Source organism: Rhinolophus ferrumequinum, chromosome 2 (genome assembly GCF_004115265.2).
Source record: "Rhinolophus ferrumequinum isolate MPI-CBG mRhiFer1 chromosome 2, mRhiFer1_v1.p, whole genome shotgun sequence".
In the NCBI taxonomy this organism is placed as follows: domain Eukaryota; kingdom Metazoa; phylum Chordata; class Mammalia; order Chiroptera; family Rhinolophidae; genus Rhinolophus; species Rhinolophus ferrumequinum.
The window spans coordinates 35,431,249-35,456,841 of NC_046285.1; the positions used below are offsets into that span (position 1 = coordinate 35,431,249).

At 38.4% G+C, this 25,593-nt stretch overlaps 1 protein-coding gene across 17 annotated transcripts in view; it reads left to right on the forward strand.

Moving 5' to 3' along the window:
- The window catches only part of BBX (BBX high mobility group box domain containing), a 246,690-nt gene that overhangs the window by 179,737 nt on the left and 41,360 nt on the right, over positions 1-25,593 (forward strand). For 16 of the 17 annotated variants that reach the window (XM_033128729.1, XM_033128835.1, XM_033128852.1 and 13 more), the window contains 3 exons: positions 9,341-9,421; positions 12,389-12,463; positions 19,657-19,737. In XM_033128729.1, coding sequence (XP_032984620.1) covers positions 9,341-9,421; positions 12,389-12,463; positions 19,657-19,737 — 237 coding nt within the window. The remainder of the gene's footprint in view (positions 1-9,340; positions 9,422-12,388; positions 12,464-19,656; positions 19,738-25,593) is intronic. The other variant, XM_033128844.1, reaches the window with a different exon arrangement.

Genomic DNA, 25,593 nt, shown 5'->3' on the forward strand with positions numbered 1-25,593 from the left:
ATATCAACATACTTCATTTAGCACCTGATTGTCTGTTCAAAGTCACATTCCCAATATGTAGACATGGTTATAGAATGGGACTTATATAATAGGCAGATGATGAACCTGAGACAAATACAGTAAATATGTACTTAAATTTTTCTAAGAAAAACTAGCAGAATAATTAGATAAACAGAGAGATACAGAAATTTTATGCTTCTGACATTGGAAAAGTTATCGTAAAGTCTGTTTATACTGTTAGGTAGGACCAGTCAAATTGACATTTTACAAAAATTCTGCCACAGAAATGGTCTAATCATAATGGCTTTTTAAATGCCATGGCATAATTCTCCTTCTTAAATATTATTCTCAAAGAGAGGAGAATTTCCTTTGTTCTTTCATCTGAAACCTAACCACATAGAAAAAGTCCTCAAAAGTCTTATTTTTTTAAATATGGAAAGTTTTTTTGTTTTGTTTTTTTTTTAATTCTAGAAGATACAGAGTCTTGCTGTAACTGAAATAATAACATTCCAGGTTAAAAGCTTCTTTGGCCTGTGCTATTTCCTAGATCTACCTAAAGTCCTTTTAAATTTTTAGAGAGAAATTATAGGTTCCTGAGATTATCAGTGGACAAATAATAGCAAACAAAATGTTTTCATTTTCTCTTTTTTCCTTTGTCTTCTGATTAACTCGAAATCTGCTATAGTAGATTTGTGGCACTTTTAGGTTAACATTTTTATATGCTTCTGTTACTGAGCCAAACTTGGTTCTGTAGTTTCAATTATGGTAACTTTGTGTTCCTTATGAGTAAAAGGGATGAAATTTGCATTTGCAGTTGATTTTGATTCTCTTATTTTTCACATAAATGATCAGCCCTGTATTTCCTGTATACCCAAGTACATTGAAATGCATTAAATATTTGGGATACATTTTAAAACCAATTTTTGTCATTAAAGAATGTATGCATTGAGGAAGCAAAATAGATAGACTGAGCAAGACAGGCCTAACGGAGTGATCCCTGGCTCAAAATAACCGGCGAAGCTTGTTTCTACTGACACCGGGTGAAATGCAGTGTAAGCATAGACGTCTCATTAGGAAAGAACCCGATAATAGTGAAGGAAATGGAAAGGAGTGTTCCCAATGGAGATGAGATTTTAGCAAACCTATTTAATTCCGAAATCAAACGGAAGTTGTCCAGTCAATGAAATAAAATAGAAGTGCCAGCCGAAAATAGGCTAGCAGTGGGCTGCAGAGAGCCATTATTTGATCTAGAATTTCTAGAGGTAATCTCCAGGACTAAAAATCTTCTATATTGTTATGTTTTTTACTTTAATAAAAATGTAAAACTAAATCAAAATTTAAAAGTAAAGGCTGGGAGTGACATAATTCAGAGTGTGTGAAAGGGAAGATTATTCAACACATAATATACAGAACAGCTTGGATTAGTTTTGGAAAGGACAACATTCAGGATTGGCCCTAAGATGGGATGGTTTGGGGAATGGTGGAAAATAGGAAAAGTAAGGCAGAGTAATCACAGCTAATGAAAAGTTTTGAAGGCATCAGTTTAGATAAATTGACTAACGGCAAACTTTCAAATGTATGGGAAGTGCATTAGACCTTGGGTCTGTGATTTTAGAATGTGTTATTCTTTTGTGGGAACCAAGAGATATGCCACGAAAGTTATGATCAGGCCACTTTTTTCTTTGCTTTCCTTCCTGTAAAATGGAGCTAATAATTATGCTCACTTGCCTTTAATTCCCACGATATCTGTGAAGATTAATTAAATAAAACTTGTAAGGTATTTTTAACTATACTGAAAAGCATTCTTGTAGGTACCTAGTATTATTACCATAAATTATTCTAGGCATTTCAGACTTAGCTTGCAAGCTTGAATTATATCAGGCTTACTCCTATAGACTACAGTATGCTTTACCAGCAGGGTGTGCATGCACGTGCACACGCGCACACACAAAGTTCCTGTCCATTGAAAACTTGTGGGAAATTACAGTTGTAATTGACTCTCTTTTTCATCAGCTGCTCAAGAAGGAGACAACTTTTTAATCCATGGGAGAAACCAATATAGGAAGTATGACTTTAGTAGAGGTAGCATCACAGTTCGTAGAGAAGATGCTAGCAAATGATGGCACACCTCCATTAGGGATGCTGAAGGCCTTGTATAAGAATTGAGTGGAGCAGGAAGAGTGCCATCTTTTTACACATTCATTCACATGGCAAGTATTTATTGAATACTTCCTATCTCCACATCAGGGAACAAACCAGAAACAAGTCTTCTGCCCTCATGGAGCTGAGGGTGTCTTACGGTTAAGGTTTTTTAGAGGTAGATAGCAACTCCTTACATGATACTTCTGGCTTCAAAGGGAATCCCGTTGATTTTTCATTTGTTGATCACCATCTGCCTATTTAAAAATAAAATAGTTTATGTATCCACATTTCTTTATATATAAAAATAATATATTTGGTTTGTAATATCAATCTCTACCTCCTTCAGGAAGCCCTTCCTGATTTCTTGAGCCAAATTGGATTTCTTGAGCCATACTTGATTAGCCTCATAGCTCTTACTGTCAGGGTTATATATTACAGCACTCGATTATATTTACATGGTTGTGTTCTTTATAATAAACTCTCTAATGGAAGTATGTTTACATTTTTTCTCATTGTGTAAGTCTTAACTCATCCAGAAAACTTTAAGCAACTTGAGGTTAGGCCTAATGACAGGATTGAAATTGCAGAGCTCCCCACTTCTTGCAGTATAGGTAGTTACAACAACGAGCATCTATTGAGCACCTCCTCCATTCTGGGCACTGTTCTCCAGTGCATTATGTAAGAGTAGCCCTTGATCCTCATAACAACCCTATGAGTTAAGTCTTATTTCCCTTATAAGTAAATGTCAAACCATAAGGTGAGAAAACAGAGGCAGAGAAGGTTTAAATAACATGCTCAAGATTGGGCTGCTAATGAAGTGACAGAACTGGGATTTGAACCCAGGAAGAGGAGAACTAGTATCAGTCTCGTCGTAGCCTACAGGGGCCTTTCTGATTCATCCCCCACCCACCTCGCCTCAACTCAGTGGAGTCCTGTGCTACACTCTTACCTTACAGGGGCATTTCGTGGGTGCTTTCTGGGGGCCAGGCACTGTGCTAGCACTTAAATTGAGGATCCCATTTTGTCCTCCCGTGGATCCTGTGAGGTTAGTTTATTATCACCATTTCATAAATGACAAAACTAGGCCAGAGAGATTAAATAGCCTCTCCAAGTTCAGAGAGCGAGGAAGTCCAAATACTAGGATTTAAACCCACATGTTTTCCTTTAAATGATGAGATAGGTGAAATCTGAGATACAGAAAAGGTAGTTATACCAATACTTGTTAAATGAATAAGTGATTAGTCCATATTTTAAATACAGTTAAGTGTTACATTTAAAACAAATACAGATTTAGATAAAATTGAAAGTTTTCATCTTTAGTATAATTTCTGAAAATAATTTTCCTATCTTTGGGTACATTTGGGCTAGTCTGATATGTACCATCGTTAGACTACTTCAGGATGCTAAAATACATTGAATTCCAAACACTCTGACTCTTTGCCCCATCCTCTCAAAGTTTTTATTCCTTTCTTAAAGTTTTATAGCTTCTAAATGTACTTTGTGAGGAAAGACGCATATTTAAATTTTACATTAAACAGCAAATGGGCTCTTTGAACTTTCTCTCTTGAACTTCTCTCTTGAACTTTTTTCTCTCTTGAACTTTCTCTCTTTCCGGGTGAAGATGTCCATTTTTTGCATAAATGTTCACTGTCCCTTTGGGCTGGAACTGCCCATCCAGCTCAGCCTCTTCCATCTGTCAGCAGCGGAGTTCAAAACCTACAGAATCAGGTCCTTTTCCCGAACGTGATTGACAAGCACCTATCCTGGATGAGTTCCCAGGCTGCATTGCTCTAGGCAGTGATGACCTTGCATGAGCTCCTCAGTCTCCCAGAGATGGTGGGAAGGGGTAGCGGTTTGTAGAAGTGGCCTGGAGTCTGCACTAGTGTTTCCATACTAGTGCTCTGCCACCTGTCTTATAATAATGGGAAAACTTGACTCACGGCACGAAGTCAGTAGCCTGGTAGCCCTGGTGCCCTGAAGAAAACCAGGACTTATTTTTCCTTTCAGCCAGACGACTTGACCTGTATCTAATTTGGGGAGGCTCAGTTCTGTGCCATGTTATCTGGTTATGCTCCCCGCGGTAGCCCAGTAGTCTTCTGAGCTGTAGCTCAGTCCTGGCTGGGGTCAGGCAGCCAAGTGCAGTGCTGTACTACTCAGGTTCCCCTTCACCTAACTGAGGTTTAATGAAGAGTGGCTTCATTTTAGTCCTTAAAAACATGTTGAAGGATTAACTTGGATGTAATATGCTTTTATTTAATTCACCTGTGTTTACGATCAAGTCCATTTCAGAGCTTCATTTAACAGCTCACATTAAATGAAAATTAAATGATCATTTAGGTACTGTGTTATAGAAGCATACCTGGCAATTCCCACAAATTGTGGGAACAGCAGCGTCAGGATGAGGGTGAGAATCGGATCACTGGGCCTTGGACACAGGATCTTTATACTTGAACTCTGAAATGGAACCCTCCACCCGCAAACCCTCTCCTCCCAGGCAGACAACCCCACTCCCCACCCCTGCCTAAACTTTCTTCCTTCTTTCAAATTCTCCCTTTCACTGAGAACTCAACGCTTTAACCCACCGTAGAAACACTGGCATTGTCTGACCCCTTTTCCTCAGCCCTGACATACTTCCAGACTATTCCTGAGGCCTCGCAAATACCATCTCTGGTTTAACGGGGCCCCACATCTCAGCTCTTTTGTTTCCTTAACCTTTTAATTGGTCTCCTACCTCCAGCCACTCCCCAGCCAAAGTCACCTGCATTCCCCGGACACAGTTACCTAACTACATACGCTTCTCTCTCATTATGGCACTCCTCTGACTGAAAACCTTGGCTGGCTCCTCATTACTGTCAGCTGACTTTACAAACGTAACATAGAATTCAGATTTGTCTCAGTCCAATTCATCTCCCATCACACTCCCAAGCATCTTCATCTTCAGCCACACTGGGAAAGTCACTGTTTCTCAAACACATAGGGCACTTGCCTCCATACTTTCCCTCCTGAGGTTACCACATCATTTCTTCAATTACGGTGTTCCTTTTAGGTCTTTCTTATATGTTACTTATCTTAACTTCTTCCCAGAAAGAGCAAAGGCTGCTTCTCTGACCGTCCATAGCCTTGTTACATTCCACCATTATGCACGTACATTCTTATATGTGTAGTTGTCACCTGCATTTGAAGTGCCAGCAATTTAAGGGCCAAACACATTCCTTTACTCTCATTTTATTCCCCAACTTAAAGTGCATACAAGTGGAATGTAAGCATGAAAGCAGTGACTGGCCTCTCATAGCTGATTACTGAATATTTACTGGCGTGAGTAATCAGTAAATATTTGAGTTACCGAGAGCAGCAATATGTAGTTCAGATACAACCAATGCACCTACCGCTTTTGTTGACTGTGTGTTCATCACAATCCAGCGGTGCGTGGCTGTGGTCTTGTGCCTTGTGAAGTCAGAACTGGCTCTTGCTAATCCTAGCTTTGCAGAGCACTTACGGTGCATCTGGCTGGTGTGATTTTGTTTTGTATCGGGCCTGGATCTCGTTTCTGTATCTACAGTTTTCACAAGCAGAATTGCAACTGTGGGGAAAAAATACTACTTCATCATAATCCTTAATTATACTAATCATTCCTCTTCCGTGGTTATTGTGAATTATAGCTAAATCAAAGGGAAGATTGGATTTAAGGGAAGTTGAATATGTGGTTAACGAAACTTTGCTTTTGATATCTCTTTAGACAACTTCTTTCTTGGGCGTATAGCTACACCTAGTGGCTTTATGGATTACTTCAGACTATTTCTAGAAACAGCTTCTCGGGTTTTTTTTCTCCCTTTGTTTAACCCTCTGCTTATTTGGTGTCTTTTCTTTACTCTTAATTAATGAACAAATATCTTTGACTCTTTGTATGGACATAATCTCTTCTATGTGGATATAATCCCAGATTTCTTTACCAAATGTGTGTATGCACAGATATTCACACTAGTATTAGATTCCTTATTTATCAAGCACTCAATGAATTCTGCGTATGTACATTTTCCATGTCATCGAAGCACTTTTACATTTTGAGATTTTAGATGGAAATGAGCCTAGCATGTTACCACATGCATTTCTGCCTTTTAATAAAGAATATATTTTATAATTATTATCTGGACAACTTAGAATCAGAGTTATAAATGTTAATTACTTCAATGAACTGATGCCTTCAGGAGAAACTTTAGGGCTATTTTCCCTTTTTTAATTTGTTTCAGATAGAGTACAATGCTTTGTAAAACATTGTGTCTGTTCTTTATGGCCTTTCCTTCCTGTGTTGTCTTGCTTCCGGTACTGTTTCTTTCTCTACCTTCTTCCTTTTTCTTACTCCCACTCTAGGCCCCGTCCGATATTTTGCTTCTATTCTGCTGTGGTCTAGAGTCAAGTAACCACATAGCTTAGTGGTAACCCAGTTCTCCTGGCTCCTAATTTTGTTCTGTTTGCATTATACCACATTGAAGATACATGCTAAATCCACACTGCTTTAAAGTAAGAGTAGTTTAAAGTAAGAGTAGTTAGATTTTGACAGAGGACATTATCCACTAGAGTAAAATGAATAGGCTCAGTGATTCACTTCCTGCTGTTTCCACCTTTGGTCAGCCTTTGTTGTGTGATTCCTGGCCAGGTCATTGAGATTCCTCATATTTGCAGACCCAGAGAATCAAGTCAGTCAACAGATACTCATTGTGCATCTACTGTGCATCCAGGTGTACGGTGAGCACGAGCACACGTGCATAGACTTCTTGGATTGCATTGAACAATTGACATCACGTGTAGGATTCCAATACCCTGATAACTACTTACATTTGAATTCTCCACTCAAATAGCAAGTTTTATTTAAGACCATTCATCATAACTAACAATTTCCAGAGGGTCACATTTAACTTTAAAATTTTATGACTTGTATAGTTATGGCCAAATAATCTATAAGTGGCACTTGAAAGAAAGTTGACTTTTCTTCTTATAGTTAATATAAACTCTAATGAAGCCATAGGGTAACTTTTCTCCTCATAAATGGTAACTATTTCTCATGCATCATGTGATATGAAATAAGAATGTATATTATATAGGCTTTAGGCAGTGTAGCTACCTTAAATGATAATATATTTACTTCCAAATATCTTTTATACATTTCTGTCATGTGGACAACCAACATTATTAAAGTTTTATAATGACACTTCATAATTTCCATTTAGTCCTAGGCTTGATTTTAAATCAAATTTTGATTATTTACCAAGATACCTAGGGGCTAAACACACAGGATTTCTTTATAAACCAGGAAAGTATTGATTTTTTTCATTATTCCTATATTACAATATCAAGATATATTTTGTTCAAGTATTCATTTTAATAAAGGAATTTTTTGTGGCCTGTAATTTTGGGATTCGTTGGCCCTCTTTTTAATGCATGTTGTGTCTCCCTGGCTTCGAATCCTTGGGAAGCAAATAAAAACACTACTGGGCCATTTAGCGCTTAACTTGTCTGTCATATAGTCAGGTGCCAGTAAGGAAGTCAGGCTTTGGCAGCCAAACCACAGGTGGCAAATTAATTAAGCCTTCTGCATCTTCTCTGTGGAGCTTATCACTAGAAGAAGGTGACCATTACTTTTTCAAATTCAAAAGTAACAATTAAAATTTCAAATGCTTGCTCCTGCCCAGTGGTTGGTGACATTGTTAGAGTAGCACATCTTCCGTGTCTAATGAAGAGATTCAGTGAGAAACTGTTTTCAGGAATATAACCTGAGTGACTGCCAGCTCTTACCTTTGGATTCAACCATCTAATATAATCACCAGCAGCTATTAAAATTACACTGGAAACAGTTTAATAACACGGGAAGATTAATGTTTTTTTTTAAAGGATGTTGTATAACTAGTACACTATCCCATTTTTGTTGAAAATATTATCTACATACACAACTGGATGAGTATATAGGGAATATTAACAGTGCTTATCTTTAGGATAAAGATTTATAGATGATTTTTCTGCTGTGGGTTTTTTGTTGTTTTTTTTTTTTTTTTTTAGATTTTCAACAGTGAACTTGGATTATTTCCTTGTCAGAAATGTTATTGAAAAGTATTTTTAACTTCTTTCTATTTTTCCTCTAAAGCGAAGGATAACTTTTCCCCTAACACTCCCTAACCTTGTCATTCAGGAAAAGGGAGAAGGGCACACACTGATTTGGGATTCACAAAATTTGTTGTCAACTTTCATTTAGTTCACTCAACAAATACTTGTCGAGTATATTGTCCCCGGGCAGTAATGAGGATTCTGCATTAAATAAAGCCCCTGGGAGAAGCTGGACAGTAAACAGATATTTATGTGTTATGGTGATCAGTGCTAAGTGCCGTGAAAATAAAGAATGAGAAAATTATTGAACATTACATTTATCTCGTGCTAAGTTCCTTCATTGTTAAAAAGGGTTAGATCAGAAGAATAATGAAATCTTCTGTAACATTGTGGTGTCTATGATTTTTGAATTACAATTGGCTACCCTCAGTGATTAGGTCATCCAAATGCAGAAATGAGTCAGTTTTAGCATTGAGGTAAAGAAGAAATGTGTATTCTGAGAAGATAATTGATTAGTAGCAAGAACTTTGAAAAAAATCAGTGATGGTTTTATAACTATTCTTAATAATGAAGATCAAAAATGAAGCTATCGGTTCCTTAAATGTTTATCCTCCATGGTAAATAGTACAAAAGAAAACATATAGTAGAAAAGAAACTTAGGTAAAACTAACCTGTCTAAGATTGGGGCTTGTGTACAAGCACATGAAAACCCTAGAAAATAAGAATTTGATTTTAGTTTTGTTTTCATATAGTCTGGTGATATGAAATATTGGGGAAACCAGAACATGAAAGATATATATATTTTTTCGATTTTGTGGCAGAAAGCCAAGTGCATCCATTGTAGAAATTTCTTAGATGAATATTAACTTTCTAAAATGCATTGTCTTGCTCATCTCCTGCTATTTATGGCATTATTTGCAGTTTGATGCCCCTCACATAAAACTTTACCAAATATAACTACTTTTTTGTCACAGTATTGCCTAAAATCAGGGCAATCAAAACCATTCTTTCCTCAAATAGGAACGTTTTAGGTGGCGTTTATCTTTAGTTGTATTCCAGAAACTGTTCCTGTGATGCTTCATACCATGTTTCTTTGTTTCAGATATCCTCTGGCACTTGCAGGCCTGATATTTCGGAATCCCCTGAAATGCGTCAGAAGTCACCATTATTTCAGTTTGCTGAGGTAATAATATACTTAATAAGGAACTTGTAAAGTGAGCTTAAATTTGGGCTAATGACAGTAACTTACAGCAGTGAAGAACTTTACTTAGCTCAATTAACCATAAATGGGAAAAGAGAATCAAATGTTGGAAAAGATATTTTGGAACTCCAGAGTTAATTTTCATTCATGGATAGGTTAAGTTAAGAACATAACTGAATAGTTAACATTAGAAGTTAGTTACTTATCAGGTGTTAAATAAGAGTCAACTCATGGGTGGTTATTGGCTATGCAGTTTTTTAGTACACTTTTATTTGAAGCTTTCACATGCAGTGGCACTTTTCAAGTCTTACTGTCTTGTGTCAGATGTATTGGGTTCAATACATCACTAACATTGGTTCAAAGATGATGTAAAAAAGCACATTATTCTTGATATCAAGTGTAAAGGTTAGACTGCTTCCCAAAATATCTTTGCTTACCCCAGAAGTCAATATGGAGCCATCATTGATTAATTTTTCCTGAACTTTAAAGCACATAATCTTCCCTTGATCATTTGCATTGTCTTTCCACTAGACTTTCTCTCGCACTGTCACCCTTCCAAGCATTTGCCTGTTGTGGAACAGTTTTGTACAAGGAGAGCATATCTTTAGTTTCAGATTTTGTTTCCCCTCTCTAGTGTCCTTTCCTGGTGGTTCTCAACATTTCACTGGCAAAACTGTTTTTCACTGTGGCATATCAGGCCATTCCTTTAAGACATTGTTTAGAATGTGCCTAAATGCCTTGCAGATAGCACAAGAATGTCATATATTTGCTGACATGATACTCCTTATCTATAGCTTTCATTTCTGCCTCTGTAGGAGGTGTGCCATGAATTCCATTTGCTTTGTATATTGTTTCCTCAAGGACTCATGTAATAGAGGATTCACTCTGTACTACCTTTTCTACAGTAGTTACAGACATGTTAAATAATGTAGGTCCCAACTTTGAAAGCAGAAATATTTCATCATTGATCTCTGAACCCCTAAAGATCTAACGAAATCTCTAAAATTTTATTTGAAATTGGATCGTATTGGCATATGTACATTTTTGTGGGTTCTGTAGCATATGGAACATTCCAAACAGATCCCTTACCCTGTTGTTTTAACATTATTTGTCTTCAGGAGCTCCTTATTGATAGCATTAACTGAGTACCTCCTTTATCCCAATATTGATTTGTAACACGTCTTTTGTTTAGAAAGGAATGCTTTTCAAAAATCTGAATGGTTTTATACCCCTGCTTCTGTCTTATTCACTCACTGTCTGATTTAAGCCTTGAAGAAATAAATATATTGTAGGTTAGGCATTTTCCCTTACGTAAACTGTTCATCTTCTCTTAACTTTTATAGGAGGTTGGTAGGAATGAAAAGTGATGTCTAAAGTAAGACCTACTCAATTTATAGCTCCCGGGACTTCAGGAAAATCCTCGTGGATTCATTTTTGCACCTGTCACAACTTGCACATGGTAGTCTTTTGAAATGATAGGTTTCATGGTTCGACCAAGGAAAGTCGAATGACCAAGGAGGGTACAATTTTACCCTCAAATGTCTTCAGTGTCTTTAGAACACTTGGGTAAATCTTACCCATTTATGATAGTTTGTTTATATCTAGTTTGTTAAACAGGATCTCAGATATTTTTTCTTTTTACTGATGTTTATTCTAAAAATGCTTATATGTCTGATTCAGAATTTAAAGTGAAATTAAAATTTTATTGATGGCTTCAACAGTGAATAAAGTCGATAATTCCATCATTCTTTCTACCGATTCTTTCTCATCCTTAAACATCACTTTGATACTGTTTCCATGGTTTTTCTAACCAACTTAATTTAATTAAGATGGAAAAAATGATCTTTGTGGTTGAAGAGTTATGGATTAAGATGCATTTATTGCCTAATAAGTATTCTTTGATAGAGTTGGGGAGCAGTTAATGAAAAAAGACTTTTATTGGATTGGGAATGGGCTGAATTTATGTTGTCTGTGCTTTCTGTTCTTGTGACTCACTTTCACCGTGTATTGTAGCTGGATAAAATTTTGTTCACTTTGGAACCAGAGTAAATAATTGACCTTGCTCTCAAAACATCCTTGGAAAGTTTTTCCACATGGCTCTTAGAGCAAACTAATGAGGCTACCATAATTACCAAGGGGAAACCAAAAGTCTCCTAGTTGAACCAGGTGTGGTATTGCAGAATCTTCTATCCACTGTCAGACAAGTGAATGTGTGTGTGCGCGCGCGCGCGCTCACGTCACGTGCGTACAAGCATTGAGCGGGAGGATGCATGGTGTTATAAAGGAAAGAAATGCTGCTCATATTCGGTGAACATTTATTGAGTTCCGCCATGCCAGGGAATGTATTCTGTGGCATATTTTCTCCTCACCATAATCCTAGAAAATGGAGATTATTATCATCATCAATTTACAGTTTGAAAAAAATAAGTCTCAGAAAGATGAGCTGAGCTGCCCAAGGTCAGGTAGCTGTTGAGAAGCAGAGCTGCGATTCAATCCCAGATACCCTGACCCACATCCATATGCTTCTCCAGTATTATTTCACAACTGCCTCTAAGCGGAGAACAGCTTTGCGGGGAGTGGTAGAGGAAGAGAGAAAGTGACTGGCTTTCTTTGCAGCTTCCAGCTTTTAATAATATTTTAAGAAATTCATTGAAATAAGGACATTCATCTCAACAAGTTTCAACTGCTGTTTGACACATACCTGATACTTTTACAAGAGACGTGACAAATGAGCCCAACTCAGTCTTTTTGTTCTTTCCCATGATCTGTTTTTAGAAACATGGCCTTTGTCTTCCTTTAGCATTTATACTGTTTTTCTAAAAGGGATTGAAGGTGATGACTCATGTCTTAATCTTGATCATTGTCTACAGTGGAAATATATGGCAGAATCTTATTACTTTGATACGGGAAAATGTCCTTGTGCATTAAAAATCACTTGTTTTCTTTCAGATATCTTCAAGTACATCCCACCCCAGCGCTCCTTCAAAACAGTGTCAGGCATCAGCCCTGTTTCAGTTTGCTGAGGTATGGCCTTCTTTTTCTTACTACTTACGGGGCTCAGAAAACTTACTGAGCTCAGGAAATACTGGAATGAACTTTGAGTAACGTGTGGTGAACGTTAGGCGTGTCTCTTGCTGTGACTGACGTGACTCACATAACCGAATACTTACCACTTTTTTCTGTCTTTCCTGGGATCATAGTCGGATCAGGTCTGTATGTTATACCTGTCTTCTAACCATTAAAGACTGCATTCAGAATAAACACTTTCCAGTCATTCTTTATTTCATTTTGCCTTGTTTTTAATTTATTTTTAAAGCTGGGAAAAACTGCTGTCAACGTGAAGGCCATAGGATTCCAATTTATTAAATTTTTCCAATAGTGAATTAGATGCTATAATTCATGAATAACTCTCACAGCGAATGCGGTGGGGAATCTGACCTGTTAAATCAGCAGTGCTTAGCTTTCGCTGTGATGTGGCGTCAGCCAGCATTTTTATTAGTGTTTAATCCCAGGCTTAGATCAGGTCAGCTCTTGCAAGATCTCGGATTTCTTTGGTTTGTCAGCCAAAGAGAGAGAGCAGACACTAGAGAGCATTTTCTTGGTTGGTATGATGAGGGTGCAAATCTGATATGCTTGATTTTGCCGCAAAAGCCCTGGCTCCCACCATATGCTCATTTCTAATGAGCACTACATGGCATATAATAAAATGTATATATTAATAGTTCTTGTAAATAAGATGCTATCTGCTTTAGGTCTTCCCCTTTTTCCTTTTTATTAATTCCAGCAAAAAATGCATATCATAAACTGAGCAGTTTTTTTTTATGGGGAACGGAGAGAAAATGACAGGCAGGACTGTTCTGTTTAATATTGATGTATTGAATCACTTTGATTCATTTGCATAAAGAGTGCTGCATAGATGAAATGTAAAATGATATCCTTTTGGCAGGAGAAAACCCAACATCTTACTTTGAAAGTGAGAAAAAATGGCTTTCAGCTCTTACCTTACAAAACAGTGCTGCTTCCTCATGGGACTGTGTCACCCGCTGTGACTTTGTACCACCAGTTGGCCGGTTTATCTGTTAGGCTTCACTGCCACCGTGCTTACTTTAGCCGTTGAGGGCTGTGCTAGAAAACTGGTAACAACATAAAATGTTATTTCATGAAGAACAATTTGCTTGATGAATCTGAATAAATTAAGATTTTATTATAATTTTTCATTATGATAAATAGGCTGTTTTCGCTATCTGGGGAAATAGTTTTGTTTGCTATTGCCTTGCTTTCCTCTGGTTGTTGATATCCATTTATTTGCTACTAATCACTTTTTCTAAAGTTAAAAAAAGAATTTTGGCATGATGACTAAGTTTATCTTTAATCTTGACACCAGAGCCAATCCCATTCAACTTTCTGGAACAAACGGAATGTATTTGCCACATATGCTGTTTGATTAAACTCTGCACTGCAGCATGAATGTTAGAAAGGTAGTGGCTCATCTTTGGCATATTTGATAGTTACGCATTAACTACCGAAAGCATTCAACTTAAGTTAAAATGGCAATGTGGAAGAGCTCAGCTGGTGCTGGTGCATTTCTAACCCTTATTGCCACTTAGAGCATGATTGTTACGTCCTCCTCCTAAGTCATCAGGTTTAGGAGGAGCTTCTGAAGCCCTGGGCAGCTCTGATGGAAGTTTGATGGTGTAATAACCACAGTCCTGTGATTCTGGAGAATGAGATAATGTGCCTCTCTCAAACAAGTTAATTTGTCCTTGCCGCTCAGTACACTCACTCCTCAAAGCACGAGAAGGTGTTTTTTTCTAGGGAAGCAAAGAACCTCTTCTTACTTGGGAGTTTTGCAAGGGGACGTTTCCAGATGTCACTCCTCTGCTCGGTGGCACTTGTCTCCTGAGGGCCTCTGGTTTTGGACCACGGAACATATAGAAAATTTGAGGAAGCATTAAAAAAAAAAAGTTGATTTGGAAACTTACTGGAGTTGTTTCAAGGCATTGTAACAGAGGAAGGCATGCGTGATGGAAAAACAAAATAATATGGTTTGCCCTAGATTCAGATGCAATTCACCCTCCCAACTCAGGATATTATTTTTCCTCGTATATTTTGCCTAGGTTTTAATTTCTAAGCACATTAAACAAATTATTACATACCTCGTTACTGAATTGTAAATGTCATACGTGATTATACGAGAAAAGTACGTGGTTCCCTAGGAAATATGACCTCTTAGTCTCTTTCCTCCTCTGACCCAAGAGAAACCTAAGGTTCAATCTCTTAATACCTTATAAGTTAACCTTATTGTCACCCCAGTACTGGGCTGGTTTATTCAAAGCTAAACAAGAGCTAACTAGATGAACTAATAAAATTATCAGCTAAAATCAGCTATGAGCATACATATTGCAGTAGAAATAGAATAGGCTATAATTACTGTGATCATATCCCTAAAGCTCTTATAATTACTTCATAAAACACCCATCACCTTTGAGAAAACACAAAGACTCTTGAAATTCTTGTTCTAATTAGTCTATAGCAGAGGTTCTCAAACTTTAAAATGACAGCAGAGTTACCCCGAAGGCTTATTCAAACACAGATTGCTGAATCCCACCCCAAAGTTTCCGATTTATTAAGTCTGGAGTGGGGCCTGAGAATTTGCACTTCCAAAAAGTTTCCTATCAGGGAACCATAGTTTGAGACCACTTATCTATATAGTTTATAAAATTTACCACAGGTGTTAAATCATCATTGTTAAGGGACTTCCTAGTATTTCTGGGACCTCATAGGGAAAGGTTGAAATAAGGAAGGGATGGACACATAATAGAAAATTACCCAGTGGGTCACTTTAAACCCATATCCCTTTTCTTCAATGGGATTCTCAGTCCTGTTTGTATACTTGGAAAAAATTCGGTGTTTATGTAATTTAGGAATCAATTTACTATTTAAAAATGTTTAGCTTTGTGGAACAATTTTTTAAGATCAGGCATGCAAAATTTTTGGAGACCATTCCTACTATTTTCATTTATACAAACGTCAGTAACTCCAGGAAGAGATTAGCTAGATCTTCTCTTGGCAATGCGTCATTTATTGTGTAATATAATTATCCTAGAAACTAGTTTTTTAAAAAACAATAAGCCCTGGGCATTTCTTTAAGTTGAAAATGTTTTCCTTTGACATTGACTCCTGAGTCTCTGCCTTGCAAGCTGAGGATAGTTTTTCTTTTTAACCAAATCTATAAGCTTTAAAACTCATTGAATTTAACCTCTACATAACCTTGAAACTATTGAATAAAGAACATTTTTGTTTGTAGGTTCCTCAGGAATGCTTACATCTAAAGGTAGAAAATATACTTTATAAGATCTAGAAAGAAATACAGAGTACAGGATCTTTCCCCTCCTATGTCAGCCTGTCTCCCATTCCTTATTGATACTCATAATTCATCTAGATTCAACTTGGCCCTTCTGAAGAGCCATCACTCTGTTTCTAAGCTCTTATCCATTAAGTTGGTCAGAATGAGTTTCCTATCTGCATCTTTTGTTGTTTACAGGTAGAATGACACACCCATCACTTTTTAGATTTCATTTACTGAAGACTAATGACCAAATATAATGCCAGAAGGGAGCTATTCCCTCCCATTATTTAACAAATCTGCAAGCCATGACCAGTCTACATATTCTTTGCTCTGCTCTGGGGCCAGCTCATATACCTGCGTCTTTGTACTGAAAAATTACATATTTACTTTGAAGACAGAGGGCTAATCTACATGATTTAGACAAATAGATTTCGATATTACAACTTTTTAAAAAAGGTACTTACTTTGCCAATGTAAATACACCAAATTTAAGGCATTCTCACAAGTGGATATAAGCAATACGTACATTTGTTTCCTAAGACATTCGTTTTCATGATGGAATGCTCAGAGTGTTACAGAACATTATACTTGAAGAAAACACTATGCACTCATACTGCAGCTAATCCATGTGAGAGTATTAAGTGTTTTATTGGAAGCGTTAATATTTCTTTTATGGTAAAGAAGACCAATCGTCTCACATTATTCATTCTTTGATTCACTTACTTACTCAGTAATAATTGGTCACTTCCTCCACCTTATTGGTACGATGTTTGTGATACCCCTTATAATTGCAGACTTTCCCCATTGCCTAATTTGCATTTTGATCTTTACCACCTGTTTCCTTGGTGTGCTTCCCTACCTCAGGCCAGAAAGCTTTAGCAGTATCCAGGGTGATAATTTTTCTTAGCACTTTTGCTGTATCTCACGTACTATTTATTACACCTGCCCTGTTTATCAGAACAGTGAATAATAACCAAAGAAGAGACTACAGTGGAGTTAACAGATTGGCAGGCACTGTCAATTCAAGAAAAATACATAGGAAAGCCAGGAAGGATACTACTGGAAGTAGCACAGGAAGCAAAGCCATACTACTAAGTAGTATGGCCCGCTATTGCCCCCTACCCAGGAGTGGAACATAGCGCTCACTTCCCTCTCCTACATAGCTGACCAGTTATTGAAAAATATGTATTAACTTTACTGTTTGTACTTAAAAGGGTGTACATGTCTTAAATAGAAAAAAAAAGTGAGGGGAAGGAACAGTGGTACAACACATCAGTATATGTAAGATAGCTTCTAATTGAAGCCGTCAGAGTAGATGAAATTAAGGAGAAAAAGAACGTGTAAATAAAGAGACAAGGCTCTAAGGCAAAACCCTAAGGAAAAACACTTAAGGGATGCACTATGGAAAGGAGAACAACAAGGAGTGGCCTCAGAGGTAGGAGGCAAACGAGGACCTGTAGTAATGGAAGCCCAGAGAAGAGTTCCCTAGGAGGGTCAGCCATGTTGAGTCCTGCAGAGAAATCAAGAGAAGGCTTTAGCCATAGACATTAACGTATGTCCAGTTTTCCACTCCCACACCCCAATTAATAAGCCGAGGACATTTTTAGAAAGCAAATCTTACACTGAGTCATTCCATGAAAACTTTATTGTTAGGTGATTCTGGACTACTGAAACACATTGACCCTTCCCCACACATGCCGCTTTGGCAATCAGGCTTCCAGCAACTTTGAGCATTTAAAATACTGTCCTATGCCTATAATAAACAGGTAAAAATCTTCCCCTCGGCAATGAGGAAAATTGTTCTTACTAAATGTAGGTGGCTCCTTTTGAAAAGCAAGGAACCATCCTAAGCCTCACCTCAGACTGTGCATGAGCTCAGATGGCAGATAACACATCCTTGCCCTCACTAAGCCTCTCAGTGGGCCATACACTGCGCTGAGCACAGAATACATGATAGTGAACAAACATACAGCATCAAGGAGCATAAACCTACAACAACAAAAGCGACAGCAGAGGGAGCCAGTGTAGGAAGTAGAAACAGTGTCTCCCGGGCTAAGCAGTGCAGGGCTACCCAGCTTGTCCTTCAGTATCGTGTGGTTATGTGACAAATTTAGCATTCTACAAATCATTCAGTTTAATAATTATCCTCTGACATTGCAGTTTTTAATTCCCTTCCAATTTCAGTGTGTAACTAATTTTTGGACTCGTATTAAAAGAGTTTATGTTTATCAGTGGAAATAATGCTAAAGCCTTATTACTAATGAATGCAATATTTGTTGAGAGCATAATACGGGCTCAGCAATGTGCCACACTTTTCACTAACATAATCTAATCTTCACAACAGTAACACGGGGCAGGTTTCTATTTTGGAGATAAAGTACATGAGGCTCACTGTCTTAATTATTTACTTCGGTCCACCCCACAAAAAGTTAGTGAGGGCCCGTCTCTCTGTCACAAAAGCCATGTCTTTATATCATAACAGTCTGGGGCCAAGGACTGGCATACAGGTTCAGTATTTCATTCCCTGGAGTCTGAGTCAGTGATTATATTAATGTGTTTGCTTCTCATAGTCTAGTGATAAGGTGAATAATTGAATTCAGCTTGTCTAGAGAAAGTGAAAGTGGCATCTATCAGAACATTCAGCTAGGGGAAAATTTTCCAAACTTCAGAAAGATTGAACCCCGTGAGTTGATATTTAAAGAAAAAATAAGTGATTGGGATGAATAGGAAAGGACTCTGTTAAAAATGATAGTCCCCAGGAAGAAAAAGTCCGTAAGACTTTCTTAAACTAGGGCCTTCTAAGTGGCCCAGGTAGCTTATTAAACAGTTGCCTCTGCTAAGGCCTCTTAGGCAGCACGTATTCCAGGGAGAATTCCCTCTAGCATCACAGCACCCGTCTCTCCTGCCGCTGAAAGTTCTGGAGAACCCCGTTTGGGACTGGGGTCACTTGTAAGGACACAGTCACAAGGCAAGATTGCCACCTAAACTGAGAAAGAATTCAGAAGCACGAAGAATACAAATAACTTAGATTATAACCAGCTAATGATGACAGAACTTTTCCGAGAGAAACGTACCTTGTAAAGATCCTTAATGTATGTCCTTCTCAGCCCTTTCCCTAAGTTAGGCTAGAAATTGAAAATGAAGTTTTCATATAAAAATGAGAAAGGACAGTGCTGTTCTTTGTGATCAGTGCCTGGCTGCTGCTTAGTCAAATTTGCAGAAGAGTATGCAATGTGACATATACATGTTGATGTACTGCACCAGAGGCCCTTAATTGCAACTTATTTAGATTTGTGGTCTTGATTGTCAGTCTTTGTGTGTACTTTAGAGCATACTCTCAAAGCCAGAGCCAATGTTTTATATAAAATTCTTAGCTTCCCCAGTTCCTGTCATATTGCCTAGCACATTTATATTGAATTCTCAAAAAAATATCTGTTGATTGATTTGATGCTCTTTCCACAGAGCTCTCAAATATATTCCTTAAAAAAAAATTAATTACTTTGTTAAATATAAATTGACTCTAAATAGCTCTTTAATATTTGGCCAGTTGATGAGTTAGTATTTATATAGAAATGGAAATGCATATCTCCTTTTAAGGTTATAGAATTAAATTTAAAGCCTGGAATATATAATACTCTTGTCATCAAATGGCCACCAAAGTCACACCTGTTTTTTGTTACTATTTTTGAGGCTATTTACTAAAATTGGTTTCAGAGTTATAATCCCAAGCATGCCACGTTTAGTTATATGGTACTTGGGAGCAATGATGTTCTCATAAACGAAGGAAAGCTCCGGAATGTGTATGAATCGGAAGCAAGGATTCTGATATCACAATTAATATTCTTTATGTGAATTGTTTTCAATATAGATTTCTTCAAACACTTCGCAGTTGGGTGGTGCTGAACCTGCAAAACGCTGTGGAAAGTCTGCACTCTTTCAACTAGCCGAGGCAAGTTTCTGAGAATATATTGAGATAAGCTATGCAGAGGTGGAAATCACAAAAAAGGTCATCATAACAACGTCCCTTAAACTGCACCATCTCACCTTTGACCTTTAAGTGTGTTGTATCTAATTTTCAACAATGACAGGAGGGTTAACCTTTCATTTAGGGAAAAAAAAGAGTTTTGCTACTAAAAGTCATTAGGCATTGAAAAAGGTTACCAAGGGAAATTGCAAAATCATTTTCACAGGTAGTATTTTAAAAGAAGGTCAGTTTTGTCTCTCTCCGATTGGTTAGGTAAGTCAAGCCTGAACCCAGAAGAATGGCCCAGGTCATTTTCCTCTTTGCTGATTCTCTTATAACATCTGTAAATCACTAGAAGGCACCACTTTTAAACCAGTTGGTTAATGTTTTAATTTGGGGGATTTTTTTTTCCCCTTTTTTTGGTAAAGAACTCAAATGACATGTTCTAAAGTGTGGTTTTATAACATCTATCACTTGTACATTTGATGTGACGTGGGTATAAAATTCCTTTGGCGGAGTAGAAAATGTGCTTTCATAAAGCCTGTGAGGGAACCCCCACTTGGTGGGGGATGGGTTGGGGAGGAAGATGCCAGAAGCAGTTGTTGCTAGGGTGGGCAGGAGCAGTAACTTGCTCTGCCAAGCTGTAACTACTGTGCCTTAAGGGACCGTGTGGGAGAAATGTCTTAGCACCGGGACACTCTCGTAGCAGTTTTCTCTTTTGGGGCGACAAATCGGGAGGTACAGAAATGAGTAACCAAAAATCTCTTATATTAAACTTTTTCTTTTCTCTCCTGTTTCTGGCTTTCTTCCTCAGAGTTCCTTCTGGTTGTTTTTGTGTTTGTTTGTTTGTTTGTTTGTGAGTGATATGGTTCTTTTATATATCCTTTGTATTTTATAGGGCGACCTGTCATTTTCTAAATTTTATGGTAGCTTTTATCATAAAAGTTGAGGAGTTTTAAATATCTTAACATTAAGGTTTTAAAATCTAGCTAGATCCAAATTAGATATATGAAAACATAAATGCCCCAAATAGTAAAGGAGTATATAAACAGTAGAACAAAGTGTAACCCATTGTTGTCTGGTATTCAGCTGACATGCTTCTTGTATAAGACAAATTCAGACCAAAACAGAGGTCTGCGCATGACTAGGAAACGTATGAAGACCTCAGGGAATAGTTTTTAAAAGAACTGGGTGAGTCAGAGGCAAAGTACTACTTCAGGTAGAACTAAAATGGTAAGGATCTGGCGGCAAATGTGCCTTTGAAGTTAGAGCCATAAACAAGACTTACTAAACAGAGAGACTGTGAGGCCATGAGTTTGTCTAGTAGCTTTTAGACTGTATACATTGCCAAGACAATTTATTTGAAAGAAGTGATTATTTTTATTAAACACTTTTATATTAGAAATATATGGACCTTTGAGGTACTTTACTGTGTGAGGAAGATGCTAGAGAGATGAATTTGTCTTCTCATTTCTTTCTTTGGCATAAGTCGTAAAAAAAGGATTCCCTATTAAATCAGAGCTCATTAAAAAAGAACACTCTTCTAATTTGTAGGGATGCATCCCAAATATAAAACAGATGCTATGGTGTAACAGATGTTTGAATGCTGGCATCATAATTTAAAGGGGTAAAATGACTGCAATAAGCCTATTCCCGTTATAGCAAATCAGCTTATACTCAGACTTAGTTTCTTATAACATCTGAGTAAAAATATATGCTTTTGATGAAATAGGATCGCTAAAAAATAATTCACCCAGAAAATTTTCTCACATTATTTGTATCACATGAAGATGATGCCATAATGCTAATAAACTATGTTTTAGAATAACATCCTAAAGCCTCCTCAGTTTCTAATTAAATATAAATATGTGCACAATGGATTAATCAGCATCTCCAAATAATCACCAGTAGAAATACGCTTCCTCAATATTTTTTCTTAGTCCATGTGTATTTGATGTTCATTTTCCTTGAACAAAACATAGTATTCAGTTACGTTGGGTGTCTCTTTAAATAAATATAACAGGATATTGAGGAGAATTTTTTTCCAGTGCCCAGAATCAGTGGTATTGTCTAAAATCTGAAGGAACAGCTTTAAATTAACACATTCCAAAGGGGAAGCCACCTTCAAACTGGGCCAGACCCTTCTCTTGGGATTTGATTTATAGAGATACCCTAATCTAGCTACTATCCCATATACCACTATTGGGGTTTCTCCTCTCATTCCCACCCTAACCCCTCAAGTTATCAGTGCCGGGCAGGGGTGGGGGGTACATAGCAGAGGCTACCCGGTCGCCTAAAATATTTTGGCTTTTCTCCCTGCCCTGTAAGGAGGGAAGTGCTTTCTATTCTTTACCCCTGCTCACTTTCAAGCAGAGTGAAAGCAGCTCTGAGAGAACCCCCCGTTAAAGATTGGGGGTGGTACCTGCAAGAAATGTCTTCTCATTCTTTGGCAAGAAGCAAGAAATGTTTTAGACACAGACTTACTGCTGTACCCTTCACCTATCTGAGCAGGCAAACAGGGAACTGGAGGAAGTTGGCAGCAGGAGGAGACTTGGAATAGCCTGCTGCACTCCCTGGTTTGGCTTTTTAAAGATGTGTGAGTTTCCCAGGGCTCAAGTGGACAAATAGAAAATAGTTCAACTTGGTCAGCAAGAGGCCATGGGATGGTCGTAGGGAGGGGTAGGCAGAGGGCAGGCCTGGGCCAGTCTCTCGCAGTAGGAAGTGTGCCGTAGAGATGGCTTTGCTCAGGACCCTGACGAGCTCCCACAAGCAGGAGTAATGTTCAGCTGGTTTGTACCAGCACAGCTGTCCTCCTACTAAAAGACCCCCTATTGTTAGTCAAAAGACTGTGACCTAAACCCCCCTGAGAACACTGCAGCAACTCTGCCAGTGTCCCTGAGCCCCTGGATCCCTTCTGGCAACTAGAGGCCGCAGCACGGGGCCTGCAAGACCCTGTGCCAGTCCTGAGATCGGTTGGCATCTCTGCCTGTTAAATATTTTATATATCATCCCTGCCCTTGGCATCCCCTAACAGGGTCATTCAGTCTTACTTAGAGTTAGCAGGAATAGACAAAAAAGGAATGGGCAATTAGTTTTACCTCCACCATTCCTTCTTCTGTCCTCAAAACAGGAAGGCCTTGTGGCTGAAGGGCCAGGAATCAGCCCGAGAACTAACCACTCACCACCCTTCCCCAGCTTCATTCCTGTGAGCTGGCAGGGGAGGAGGAGTAACTGAGGAGACCTCCCAAAGAGAGAGGGGTTGTTGCTTGCAAGACATGCCTTCTCTTTGGTGAGAAGCAAGATGTGATGTAGCATGTCTTTGTTGCTGGGCTCTACACCCACTTGAGCAGCAAAAAGAAAACCGGGTATGTTGGCAGCAGATACTCTCAGTTTGGGCATTGGAAGGACCCCATCCAATTTCCGGGACCCTAGAGCCTGGAGATGCTCTGGGCAAGGCCCTGCTTTGGGCGTTTGATAAGCATTTTAAACAGGGTGGATTTTTTAATAGCTGAAAGTGACCTGAAAAATTCTGGGATCTGTTCCAGGTGTTTTTCAGGAATCTACTCCAGCTCGGAAGGGAGATTTCTGCATAGTGCTGCTGAGGTCAGAGAACTGAGAAAAATATAATCCTTTATGTTTGAACCTCCATGAGGCTCATACTGTTCAGTTAATCAGTTACTTAATTGGCGCCGGTACTATAATGTATTGCGTTTCCTTTCGTTTTGAAATTAATTAGGTCAGGTCATATAAAGATCAGCAAAGCAGCAAAGCATCCCTCAGGGATCATTGTTACTGCTACAGTTACTGTAGTTGGACGACGCTCAGAGACATCATTACCTATACATTTTAAGAAAGAAGATCTTAACACTGGTACCAAAATTCTGGTACCAAAATTGCCTGGTATAATAAGCGGAGCAGTTTATTCATGTATTCTAACGAACAATAGTTATTGAGGGGCTACTCCATGCTAATAACTGAGGCTGCTGAAGCTTCTTATATATGGATAAACAAGTATTTTCATTATAATGAGATAACCTGGGAACCTTCTTCTAAGGTCAATTGTATAGGAGTGCTTTCCCTCCAGGTACAGTGTTGGTGTTTTGGAGTGCTGCTAAGGGCTGGAGCATAAGCCTGCTTCTTATTTTTCTAAAATAATTTTATGTGTTCTTTAAAATAGATTACAAATTTTGAAGCTGATTTTATCTGCCAGTTTTATTACCTAACCTAAGATAATAATGACTGACATGTATTATCTACTCTGTGCTAGACACTTTTCTAAGTACTTGGCTCATTGAATGCTCACACCCATCCTCCGAAGTCGGTACTGTTTTCCTTCCTTTTTTACATCGTAGTAGGGAAAAAAAGATGAGCGGTTTTGTACCTTCCTAAGGTCACATGGACAGAAAGTGTTCGGGCCTCAGCAGAAACCCAGGCAGTCTGTCTCCAGAGCCTGGTCTCTTCAATACTGAGCTGTTCTGTCACCATGTTTTAAATGATTATAAAAGACTGCAAGTTGCTTGTTATAGGAGTTGGCCTGTTATAGAAGTCTCTATGGAAGACAGCTTTACTCCTACACATATGTGTACAGCTGAACACGATGACAGATTGTTCAAGACTGCTGTCAAAAAACTGGAGCTGGTATTTCCTTTTTAAAAAGTGTCTGTACTATTGAAACTGCCAAGATACCTCTTAGGCGCTTAAATAAGTAAGTGCCTATTTGTGATTGTACTTTGGAAGGTACTGTGAGGGCTACAGGAAATGATGGTGTCTGACTCCTGTCGTCCAGGAACTTAGGCTTCAGTTGCAAAGAGATAAGATATAAGAAGTTAAGGGATAACAGATAAACAAATTGTGCATATGATTTCACAGGGAGCTATACATTGAAAATGACGGCGCTCCACTTGAGTGATGAGCAATACACAAAGTGAATGTGTGAAACCAGGAAAGGGAGACATGAATATTAGCCAGATGTTCCAGGGACCCATCACAGAGGAGAAAGCATTAAGGTGGTTCCTCAAGGAGTTGTTTGGGAACAGAGTTGAAATAGCACCCTTTGGGCCACATCCAACTTGCAGAGATGCTTTGTGTGGCCCACCATTTGTTGACCTGTATTATAGTTTACATTTGAATGAGTGGCCAGTATTTTCATAGATTTCAAATAAATGCAAATATCTGATTTCTCATGAAAATTTAGAGGATCTGGAGACACTGGACTAGCCTTCCTGCATAAGAGCAGTTGGTCAGAACTAATAAGTAGCTGCCCCCTTAAGGAGAAGTTTGCTCTACAAATGTGACCGTCCTCTTCTGAGCCCTGACTCCGAGGCCAAAAGTCTGCCAGAATCCACTTCCACTTACCTATCTCCCTCTTTTATACCTGACCACGCGTACACAGTAGGGATCGTGACTTATACGTAATTAAGTGGAGAGATGGGGGAGATACAGCAAAGGGATAAAGCCAGGCAAATGTGAGATAGGTAGGTGACGAGTAAATCAGACTGGCGGGAGTGGAGGAGATTTATGGAAGAGGAAGGTAAAGAGTTGCTCTACACAAGTCAGTTGGGAGGGAGTTCAGTGTGAAGCAGAGAAATTCCTACATGAAAATACTGGGAAGCAACTGAAGATTTGGGGCAGGGGTATGCAGTGATGAAAGCAGAGCTTGAAGAAGCCTCTCACACCTCTCCAGGTGTGAGAGGACAAGATCCAGGATTGGGGAAGCTGTCAGTGGGAGGGCGAGGCAGGAACAAACACAGGGAGGTTGCATGGGATTCATTTGGACGAGTGAGGTGATGTGAGATGTAAATTAAAAGGGGTGTCAGAAGGGAGTGGGACGTTGGAGGTGAC